At 36.3% G+C, this 12102-nt stretch overlaps 1 protein-coding gene across 1 annotated transcript in view; it reads left to right on the forward strand.

Annotated features, from left to right (window-relative positions):
- Positions 1 to 12102, forward strand: part of LOC106000544 (NADPH oxidase 4-like) — a 136614-nt gene that overhangs the window by 75493 nt on the left and 49019 nt on the right. Inside the window, exon 7 of the mRNA XM_013035821.1 lies at positions 3427 to 3499. Coding sequence (XP_012891275.1) covers positions 3427 to 3499 — 73 coding nt within the window. The remainder of the gene's footprint in view (positions 1 to 3426; positions 3500 to 12102) is intronic.

Consider the following 12102-nt stretch of genomic DNA (forward strand, 5'->3'; position numbering starts at 1 on the left):
ACTATCAGCAACATCAAGATGGCAAACATTTCCATTAGTGCATTCCAAATTTTTGTGTTCCTGAACAATGTTTTCTGTCCTCTACCCCTTGTCAAAACTGATCTGCTTTTTGTCACTAAAGAATGATGTGGATTTTCTATATTTTTTGTGGGGTGAGACAAACTGGATTCTTTTATTCTGTCTAACGTGGTTGCTTATTATGTCAACACTTATGAGGGGGTTATTACTGGTGAGCTTTCTGGCAAAGATAATTTTACAGGTCCTTCTCCATTCATATGTTGACTGATGTCTCAGTTAAGCATAACCTGACTATTAAAAATAAACAGCTATGCACAATATTAAGCAAGTCTCTATGTGGTTAAATGTTTGTTTCTGCAAAAGCTTGGCAGTGCAGTAGCTAGGTTATTCTGAGGCCATGATACTCCATCAGCAATACTTGCTAGATAGGTGCCCCATCACTTGCATAAACCTTATTGTTTTTGCTTTAGTGTATTTTTCATATAGTGTCAAATGCTTTCACTAGACTGGCCTTGAACTATGATCCTTCTACCTTTGCCTACAATGTAGGTGGTATTGCAGATGTGCATCTCCGTTCCTGGTGTTGTTAAGATGGAATGTTACTAATATTTTGTTCCAGCTGGCATTGTACTAACTAATTGCCACCTCCCACATAACTGGGTTTATAGAGGTGAGCCACATATGACCAGCTCAAGGGCATGCTATTTTTTTTTAAACAGGATTCTTTCTGAACCTTTTATCTTTAGTGTAAACTAGATTATTTTCTTCTCTTATCTTCAGGAAGTGAGCACTTCTGTGGAGAAAATGGAAAAGATAATGGGAAAGAAAATAGCCTAGGAAGACATGACTTAGTCTTAGTATATCAGGAAACATATTACCTAAGGGTTCTAAATCTATGTTTTGGGGAAAGAGAGCAGAAGAAAGTACTCAAGAGTGAAGAATCGAAAGATTGAATCTTTCATCATTCCCCTGGCTTTCTCTTTATGTGGAATATTTTTCTATTGTAATCAGGGTTCAATGTTATTTTTTCAGTGATTCTAAACCTCTGGGATCCAAGCAGTTCATATCTATAGTTCTTAGATTGCACCCAGCTTGTTTGCTTCTACAAGTAGCTCACAGTCTCAGTATCCCCTCTGTTTCATAGGGAGTACCTTGCCTAGAAGATAAGTGAAGTGTGTACTTCTCCAGAGACAATTGTTTTAGCAGTCTTACTTTGTGTTCTAATTTAAGAGTCTCTCAGAGCCTTTAGAACTTAACATTGTTAGTGTGATTTTAAGAGTAAAAAAGTATAACCTGGATAAGATATTAAATTTAGTAGTGAAAATATAGCAAAAAAGATACTATTGATATTTTACTTGCAATTTATGGTTCATCAGTAATTCTTTTGAGACACTTTATAGGGTCAAACACTAAATGTATAGTGATCGTGTTATTAAGTTTGACAAGATGTTTACACATTTTGTGTTTTTCATTATGCTAGAATATATTTTTCCATACTAAAAAGAAATATGTCTGCAAATGTTAAGATATCAATGCAGTAATTTTTCTTAAAATCTACAATTCTTTGTTCATATTAGCATACATTCATTATACAAAGAAAGGTTACATGGTGACATTTCTACACACATATACAATCTGTGTATGTTTATTTCAGCATGTATGTTTATTCATATATGTGTGCATCCATTGGAATACATACATACATTGAAATAAACAGATATATTGAAATATACACAATGGAATTAATACATATACATACATAAATGAGTGTATACATGTATGCATATAAATTTCATTAAGTCTCTTCCTCTGTTTCACTCTTCTTTACCCCTCTTTCTTTAAACAGGTTTTCTTGTCTTATTTTTATACTTGGGGAAAAAAACTGTTCTGGCAATATTTATCCTGATTCATCCCCTTGTTAACCTATACCTTGCTCACTGGTGCCTCCAAGCATACCCCATACTGTTTTAATTGCCTATCCTTTCTTTATTCCTTCTTTCCTCCCTCCTTCCCTTTCTTCTCCTCCCCTCCTTCCTTCTCTCATTCTTTCCTCCCTCTTCCTTCCTACCTTCTTTCTTTCTTCCTTTTCTTTCTTTCTTTCTTTGACTATATCATGGTATTTTATTGTGAAATGTATTGTATTTTGCTCAGCATGGTCCTTTTCATTGCTTTCTTTTTCAGATATATAATTCTTTCTTGCATGTGTGGCTTTTGAAAAAGCTTTAGTTTAAAATATACATTTTTCTTTTTTAAAATATATATTTATCGTAAAAATGTTGTACAGAGGGGTTACAGTTACACGAGTAGGGTAATGAATACATTTCATATCGAGCATTTTTACCTCCTCCTTTGTTCCCCCCCCATCACTTCCCTCCCCACCTTCCCAACTCCTCTCACTCCCCCCCAACCCTGACATTGTAAAGTTCGTTTTCAACATAGTGTCCTGTACATCTCATCATTGCAATGGGTCAGCCTGCATTCCCATTTAAGCATTCCCCAATATCCCTTCCCCTCCCCAAATTACAAAAATGTGTCTTCAAGATGCAGAACACCAGCATCAAATCCAGTGAAAACAGGGGTTATACCATGGGGGAAGAACATAGAAAAGAAACAGAAGAATCACATAGTGCATTGTAAGTACATTAAAAACACTAGCAAGAAAGACAAAAAAAAACATTTGTGTCCCTTCTTGGGGTACATTTTGCTTAACATTATCTCAAATTCTATGCCTCCATCAGAAAGAATGACATTGCCTCATTTGTTAGAAAATGAAAGACTTGGAAAAAATCATCTTAAGTGAAGTAAGCCAGGCCCAAAGAAACATAGGTCCCATGGTTTCCCTTGTTTGCAATGATTAGACATGTCTAGGATAAGCAAAGAAGATCAAAGGCTATGTACATATGACCACATGAGATAATGTTAAGCAAAATGTACCCCAAGACATTTTTATTTAAAATTATTTCAGATAGTCCAAATTAAGTTATCTGAACTAGAAACTGAGGAAACCAGTAGCTTGGAAAAGGGTGAGAAGGAAGAATACGAGAGATTGAGTAGAGGATGGGGAAAAATACAGAAAGGGTGTTCTTCTGCCCTGGCAGTAGTCACTGATATTGTGTATAATTTATATTTGCAGACCTAAGTACACATTCACTACTCTGAGTATGGTATTTTAGAACATAGAAATGGACTCTTTTACTGAAAAATGAAAAGTGACTCAAGTATTTTGAAACTGGGCTGATTTCTATAGAAGTCTTGTTTGAAGGGAAGATACATTTAAGATATGTAATTTGAATCTTGTTTTTTTGTGGCATAGCATAGTTTTTTTGGATTTTAAGGTACTGTTTTGTACTTTTTGAAAGTATGATTTGACTTAAAATGGACTTGTGTACTCTTCCTTTTAATCTGTAGTTCCTGGCCTGACTGGAGTCTGCATGGTCCTGGTGCTGTTTCTCATGGTCACAGCTTCTACTTATGCAATAAGGTAAGAGACAGAGTCACATTACTTAGGTGTCTTTTTCAGATTATCTTCATTTTCATATAGAGGACAAATTCTTAGAACTTATTTTTGTATTTCTGGATCCATAAGAATTGAATACTTGAACTTCCTTTAATGACCAATGAATTTGGAATTCTTCTACACCATCCTTCAACTCATAGACCTTAGAATTGTTAGGATTGGATGGTTTACAATTATTTTATAGCTAGTATGCTGATGGGTAGCTTTTAATTAGAATGTTTATTATTTTTTTCATTTATCCACTTATTTATTTCTTAATAAAGTTTTGGAAGCATTATTGGTAGATATTTGATGAAATAATTGGGAGTGACTATATATTAATTTTCTGATTAGAATATTAGAAGCAATTTCAGACATACCTTATTAGAGTGTTTTCATATGTTCTTCTGGGTGGATATACCTGTTTGGAAATTTTTATAGTGCCTTCGCTTTCCAATCAAAGGTTTATTAAAGAAAAAATACATTTCTTTTAATTCAAAATATCTTAGAGCATTTTATTTTGCTAGTATGTGAAATTGACTGAAAGCATAAACAAATGTTTATTTTGAAGATAATTTTCTAATAATATATGCAAGTGAGTCTATATACTCACAAACAATTCTACTTACATATTCACCTCCCTTTTAAATCTCACAAGTAAATTCAGAGATCAGCATTATATACTTTCTAGTGCTAATTTTTTAGTCTTTATTTATCTGGAAGTACTGAGATTTAAACTCACGTCCTATCCTTGCTAGCCAGATTCTTACCACTTGAGTCAAACTTCCATCCTTTTTCTGGATACTTTTAAAATAGAATCTTGTGTCTTTGTCTGGTTGACTTGGATCATAATTATTCTATTTATGCTTCCTGTGTAGCAGGGATGACAGGCAGTTGCCACTATGCTCAGCTGTTGGTTGAATTGGGAATCTTACTAACTTATTCTCTTAAGTTGGCCTCAAACTTTGATTTTCTCCATCTCCATATACTGAGTATTTAGGCTTAAAGAATTACACCATTGTGCAAAAAAGAAATGGAAAAAAAGAAAAGGACTCAATACTTGACATATGTAACATCTCTGTTTATCACCTTTAAAATAAAAATTGAAATTAGATTCCAGAGGAAGATGGTGGAGGAGATGGATTGGGAGGATCAACATCATGAAAATGGTAATACTGCCAAAGGCTATCTTCAAATTCAATGCAATACCTATCAATGTCCCAACCTCATTCTTCAATGAAATAGAAGAAGCAACCCAAAAATTCATGTGGAACAATAAAAGACCCCAAATAGCAAAAATAATCCTTAGCAGAAAGAAGACTGTTGAAGGAATATCAATACCAAATTTCAAACTCTACCACAAAGCTATACTAATCCAAACAGCTTGGTACTGGTAGAAGAGCAGACCTGGGGACCAAAGGAATAGGACTGAAGACCCAGAAATGACCCCACAGACCTATAGCACCTAATCTTTGATAAGGGAGCTAAAAAAATAGAATGGAAGAAAGACAGCATCTTCAGTAAATGGTGCTGGCAAAATTGGTTAAACAACTGTAGAAAGGGGCTGGGATGTAGCTCAGTGGCAAAGCGCTTGCCTAGCAAGCGCAACGTCCTGGGTTCGATCCCCACTACCAAAAAAGAAAAGACAAAAAAAATACAATTAAAAAAAAAACCAAACAAACAACTGTAGAAAGCTACAACTAGCTCCTTCTATATCACCCTTCACCAGAATCAACTCCAAATGGATCAAAGACCTAGAAGTCAAAGCAGACACCCTGAAAACATTACAGGAAGGAATAGGAGAAACCATAGGGTTCCTTAGCACAGGCCAAACTTTTCTTAATAGAGACCCAGAAACACAACAAATCAAAGAAAGGCTGGACAAAGGGGATTACATGAAACTGCAGAGCTTTTGTATGGCAAAGGACATAGCTAACAAAATAAATAGAAAGCCCACAGATTGGGCAAAGATCTTCACTAGCCATACAACAGACAAGGGCCTCATATCTAAAATATACTTAGAACTCAAAAATCTAAATCCCCCAACAACAAATCCTCAAAGAAAGAACAGCTCAAATAACAAATAGGCTAAAGACTTAAAAGAGAGACTTCCCTGAAGAAGACATAAGAATGGCCAATAGACACATGAAGAAATGCACAACTTTTCTTGCCATAAAAGAAATGCAAATCAAGACAAAACTGAGATTCCACTTCACCCCAGTTAGAATGGCTATAATCAAGAAGTCTAATAACAACAGATGCTGGAGCAGATGTGGCCAAAAGGAAACTCTACTGCATTGTTGGTGGGAGTGTGAACTTGTTCAACCACTTTGGAAAGCAGTATGGAAGTTCCTCAAAAGACTCCACATAGAGCTCCCCGATGACCCAGCAATCCCACTTTTGGGCATTTACCCAAATGATCACGAACAAGGTCACACTAAAGCTACCAGCACAACTATGTTTATTGCAGCATTTTCACCATAGCTAAGATATGGAACCAACCCAGATGCCCCTCAGTAGATGAATGGATCAAGAAAATGTGATATATATGTATATAATTTTTTTCTAATTCTGTGCCTCTCTCAGAAAGATGACACTGCCCCATTTGTTAGGAAATGTAAAGACTTGGAAAAAGTTATATTAAGTGAAGTAAACCAGGCCCAAAAAAAACATAGGTCCCATGGTCTCCCATGGGGAACAACTAGTAACAACTAGTATATGTCTAGCAACAACTAGTATAAGTCTAGGAAAAGCAGAAAAGGTAAAAAACTATGTGTACATGACAATATAAGATGATGCTAAGCAAAATGAACCCCAAGATAGGGATACAAGTGGTTTTATCTTTCTTGCTGTTGTTTAAATGTACTTATAATGTGCTATGTGATTTTTTTTGTTTCTTTTGTATGATCTTCTCCCATGGTATAACCCCTGTTTTCACTGTATTTGATTCTGATCCCCTGCATCTTGTATATACATTTTTCTGATTTGGGGAGGGGAAGGGAAAAAAACAAAATGCTTAAATAGGGATACAGGTTGATTCACTGTAACAATGAGATTACAAGACCCTACGTTGCAAATTAACTTTACAACTAGTGGGCTGGGAGGGGGGACGTGCAAGGGAGGATTTGGGGAGGTGGAGAGGGTTGGGATGGTAGGGGACAAACAAAGGAGGGGGTAACAATGCTTGATAGGACATGTATTCATTACCTTACTCATGTAATTGTAACCTCTCTGTATAGTATCTTTACAATACAAAATATATAAAATAAAAGTAGCATTAATTAAAAAAATTAAAAGTAAAAAAGGAAGAACTGCATTACTGTGCCAAGATTCTGGTATTTATTTTTATAGACAATCTTATTGTATGATTGCTTATTAGTTCCCCTCCCCTTCCTCCAAAATCACTTTTTCATGCTCTTACTACTCTCTTCATCTACTTACATGTACCTCAAAACAAGAAAATGTTATAATATTATTTTCAGCCTGATTTTATTTCAATATGCTCTGAGCATTCTTTCAGAGTAGTATTATTGTCATGTCTGAGATTGGAATATTATATTGTACCACATTGACAGACATTATTTTCCTAGGTCCATGTGTTGGGCATTTCCATTTTTTAAATATTGAAATATTAACCCCCATCCACTTTGCATTTTTTAAATGATATCCTAAGAAAACCTTTCTAGAAGTAGAATAGCTAGGTTAAATGGTAAACTTACCCGGCATTAGAAATTGCCTCATTGCACAAAAGAAAAACATTAACACATGAGAGTTTAATGTTATGGAAATTTTCCCTTACAGTTTTTTTTAAATTTGAAGGAAAATTGGTGTTTCTGATATATTGATGTACAGGTCTGAAAATAAGATTGAGAAACAGCCAGGGGAATGTTCTTAATTGAGAGCTGGTTTGGATGTGAAGATATGCTTCTGTTCTCAGCTAAGCCATTGAATTTGTTCTCGTAGGCATTCCACTGAGGCCCTCCTTTGCTTTTCTACTAGCTTTATTATGAGATTCTTCTATTTAAAAAATGGATCATAGAGATAATCTTCTAGTTTTCCCCTTTACCGGTGAACAAGTTAAACATTAAAAAAGTTAAGTGAATATTCCAGGTTTTGATTTCTGATAATAGGAGAGAGTAAACAGATGGTTCCATATGTGTCAATCTATTAAAATAAAGAATAGATCTTATTTGTTGATAACAGGAATGTACACATTTTACATCTTTTTAAATGATAATTATTAAATACTGCCTTCATGTATGGATAAAGATAATTATAGTAAATAAGGTAGTAATTAAGTTATATGTTTACAAATTTAAAAAGAATGAAAGCCAGAATTAAGAGCACAATACAATAGATGTATTTCTTTAAGAATCAGAAAAAATAAAAGATGGACGGGGAGATGGTGGAGGAGAAGCTGGAGGCTAAACAAGCTCTCACATAGAAAGCAGTTTTAGTGTTCCAGTGAACAGTCCTAAGCCAGAGAATCACACCAAGTGTGCCATCACAGGACAGAGAGTTAGGCCAGAGAGAGAAAATCCAGTCTAGGAGACAGATCTGAGCACTTGCCAGCAGCCGAGGCTGTGGTGGCGGCATACCTGCCACACAGAGAGTCTGGGACAAAGGCACCTGACGCAGTTGGGGAACGGATTCTACTTAACACCAGCAAGAACTGACAAGGAGCAGACATCTTCATCCTGCAGTTTGCAGACCAGAGAGGACCCAGGAACCAAGACTCCAGCATGAGTAGAAGCCTGACATCCTTACTCCTCAGGGAGCAGAGGAGGGAAGTCCCCCTCCCCCACTACTGGAGATCTCCATCTTTGATACTGACAAAGGCCTGGCTGAGCAGCCAGCTCCAACTCAGGCCTTGGAAGAAAACAAGAGTCATTTAGCAGGTCACAGGAACCTGACCTGACCTTCCAGGCTCAAATCCACCCAGGGAAAAGTCACCGGCTCTGGCCACCAGCCCCAAGAGTGGCTTTCTTCACTGGGTAAACAGAGCCAGAGGCTGCTCCTCCCTGCAGCACCCTTGACAATCAACTGAAATTCAGTAAACATAAACCCTGAGAATGGCTCCAGGCTGGGCTCTGTGAGTGTCTCAGAAGCTAGCCCCTCAGGGAAAAGCTACTGTTTGCTGAAAGGCCTCAACTCTACCCAGAACCTAGCCTCATCACAGCATCTCCAAACTAGAGGAAACAGCCATCTCCCTCTTTTATGATACTCAAAGCAGATCTCCCTACCATTGAACTAGCCTGGGAGGAGGATCACAAAATCCTGGGTAAACTAGAGCATTTTTCTGCCTGCTCAAACAAACTGACTTAGGAAACCTACCAAGCCACAGGAAAATCAAACACCACAAGCAGACCAGAGACTCCTACAAGAGACTGGTTATGGACACAAGGGAGATATAGGATCTTCCAATCTCCCCCCCCAAAAAAAAATTAAATAACTCTTTTTTTTTACCTTTTATAAATTTTTTTTCTAAAACTTTTTAAAAATTTTAAATTTTTATCTTAAAAAATTTGTTTTCTATTAACTTTTTTTTCTTCCTCTTGTAATTTTTATTTTAGGGGTATATCTGTGTGTACTTTTTTTCTGTTTTTCTTCTTAAAAAATATTTTTTGTTTAGCTCTACTGACCATTTGATCCTTTTTTTTTCTTTCCTTCTCATACTTTTCACTTTTTCTTCTCTTTCATTCTTCTTTGCGTGACTTAATTGCTGTTCTGCTCATCCTCATATACCCATAGTTGATTATTAGACCTTGGGCCCATTGTGTACACACTTAATCCAGAAATTTATTACTCAATTTAAAACATCTTAGACTTAAATTCCTTAATAGCAGTACTACCTCTTTATACCTATATAATGTTTTAAGCATTTTTATTTTTAAGTTTTTCACGTCTCCTTTCTATCCCTCCCCTTCTCTTATTCTATCCACGTTCTTCTCTGAATATTATGTTCTCAAATTTGCATAATTTTTAAGTGTTGCACTTCTTAATTTTTAATTTTTGTTGTCTATTTTTTCTTTTTTTCTTTCTCTTCTTTTTTTCTCTCTCTCTACTATCATTCTATCCAACCTATTTCCCACTTTGATATAATGATTTAGTTGTTAACTCTCCCACTGCCTTTCCACATCCCTCTATGCCTATTTTTACCCATATCTCTCCCTAAACCTAATAATTTCTGTTTCCCAAATTCTTCTTTGTGGTTCGTAAGCCCATTAATACATAGTATTTTGATGTTGAATAGGTATATCTGTTGAACTAGATTGTATCTGCAGACTTCTGACTGTGCAACTACAGACTTTGGTTGATGCTTGCCTTAAAATAGTGTGCTAGCACAAAACTGGTGTTACTTTCATCCCAAATGGGCAGAGGAACCCGGAAAAACACAAGAAAAATGGCAAGTCCGGGTCCCTCAACTCTAACTCATAATAATCAGGGAACAGCACAGATAATGAATAATCCAGAGGAGAGTTCCCAAAAAGCACTACAAACACTACTGGTAAACATGGTAAGTGAAAAGATTGAAAACCTGTAAAAGACACTGCATGAGCATGATAGGGAGAGAGAGGAGGCAAAACATAGGTCAATACAGGAATCTCATGAGCGTGAGGAAATCACTCAAATATTGATACAGGAATTGCATGAGCAGCTTGAGAACACTAAAGAGAAATAAAGGAATGGCATAAGCAGGCTGAGATCAGTCAAAGAGAAAGTCAGGAATGGCGTGAGCAGGCTGAGAACACTCAAAGAGAACTGCGAGAACATGAAGAAGCTAATCAAAGAGTAATGAAGGAATTGAGAAAGCAGGATGACTATACAGAAAGATCACTAAAGGCATTCATGGAATCCATAAACAGAGAGCTGAGAGAAGTCAGGGAGACCAAAAAGGGAATGCTGAATGGAGCCCAACAAAAGGAATCTGAGTCCGAGAAAGCATAACCAATCAACTAAATGATTTGAGAATAAACACTGAACACCAAATTAAGAGAGTAGAGACGTTCATACAAGATCTAAAACAAAGCTCCAACAAAGAATTTGAAGCAATCAAAGCCAATCAACTAGAAGGAAAAGAAAGAAAAAAAGTAGGAAGTCTTGATAGAAGGTTAGACCATGCAGAAGATCGAGTTTCAGGAATAGAAGACAGCCTATATATTATAGAGAAAGAAAATACAATGATCAAATACAAATCCAAGAAATACGATAGATCTATTCAACACTTGGAAGACACCATCAGAAGACCTAATCTGAGGATAATGGGTGGAGAGGATCACCTAGAGACAGAAGTTAATGGTCTAGGAAATTTGTTTAACAGGATCCTAGCAGAGAACTTCCCAAACATGCAAAAAGATAGGCCTATTCAGATACAAGAAGCTTTTAGAACTCCAAATAGACCAGACCAGAATAGGACATCCCACCATCACATTATAATCCACAGAGGATCAATTAAGACCAGGAACAGATCCTTAAACCTGTCAAAGAGAAAAAGATCAATCAGGTATAAAGGGAAACCAATTAGAATCACCTCAGATTTCTCAGGAGAGACAATCAAAGCAAGAAGAGCCTGGAATGATGTATGCTATGCCCTAAAGACAGACAACTATCAACCAAGAATTCTGTACCCAGCTAAACTCTCCTTCATAACCAAAGGTCAAATAAAAACCTTCCATAGCAAAGAAAAATTGAAAGAATATATCTCTACCAAACCAGCCCTACAAAAGATTCTTAAAGATGTCCTACACATGGAAAACTAACAAGACCACAATAAAAGCCAAGAAACTGCACCCAAACTGAGAATCCAAGAACCATAAAAACAACCCAGTTGCTGCAGCCCCCAAGAAGGTGGATAAAATGGAAGGATCTCCCAAATACCTCTCAATCCTATCTCTCAACATTAATGGGCTTAGCTCTCCAAATAAGCAAAATAGACTGTCTAGTTGGATTAAAAAGCAAGATCCTTCTATCTGATGCCTGCAGGAGTCACATCTTGCCCATAAAAACAAACACATTTTCAATGTGAAAGGCTGGAAAAAAATATACCAAGCAAACAGCCCCCATAAACAGGCAGGAGTTGCAATCCTAATATCAGATAAAATAGACTTCAAATTAAAATTCATGAAAAAAGATAAAGAAGGTTGCTACATACTAATTAAGGAATCTCTCCTTCTGGAGGATATTACAATTCTAAATATCTATTTGCCAAACAACGGAGCACCAAATTTATCCAAGAAACACCACTTTCCCTCAAATCCCACATAGATCCAAAGACATTAATTGTTGGGGACTTTAACACACCACTTTCCCCACTAGATAGATGGACTCGGCAAAAACTCAACAGAGAAACTGCAGATCTAAACAACTGCATAGATAACTAGATTTAACAGACATCTACCGAATATTTGACCCAGCAGCATCAGAATACACGTTTTACTCACCAGCACATGAAACATTTTCCAAAATATACCACATTTTAGGCCACAAAGCAAACTTGTCCAAATTCAGAAACAATGAAGTTATACATTGCATTCTCTCAGACCCAAGGGAATAAAATTAGAACTCAACATCAAAAGCCACCAAGGAAA

The sequence above is a fragment of the Dipodomys ordii genome, unplaced genomic scaffold, assembly GCF_000151885.1.
Source record: "Dipodomys ordii isolate 6190 unplaced genomic scaffold, Dord_2.0 Scaffold222, whole genome shotgun sequence".
Lineage (NCBI taxonomy): Eukaryota > Metazoa > Chordata > Mammalia > Rodentia > Heteromyidae > Dipodomys > Dipodomys ordii.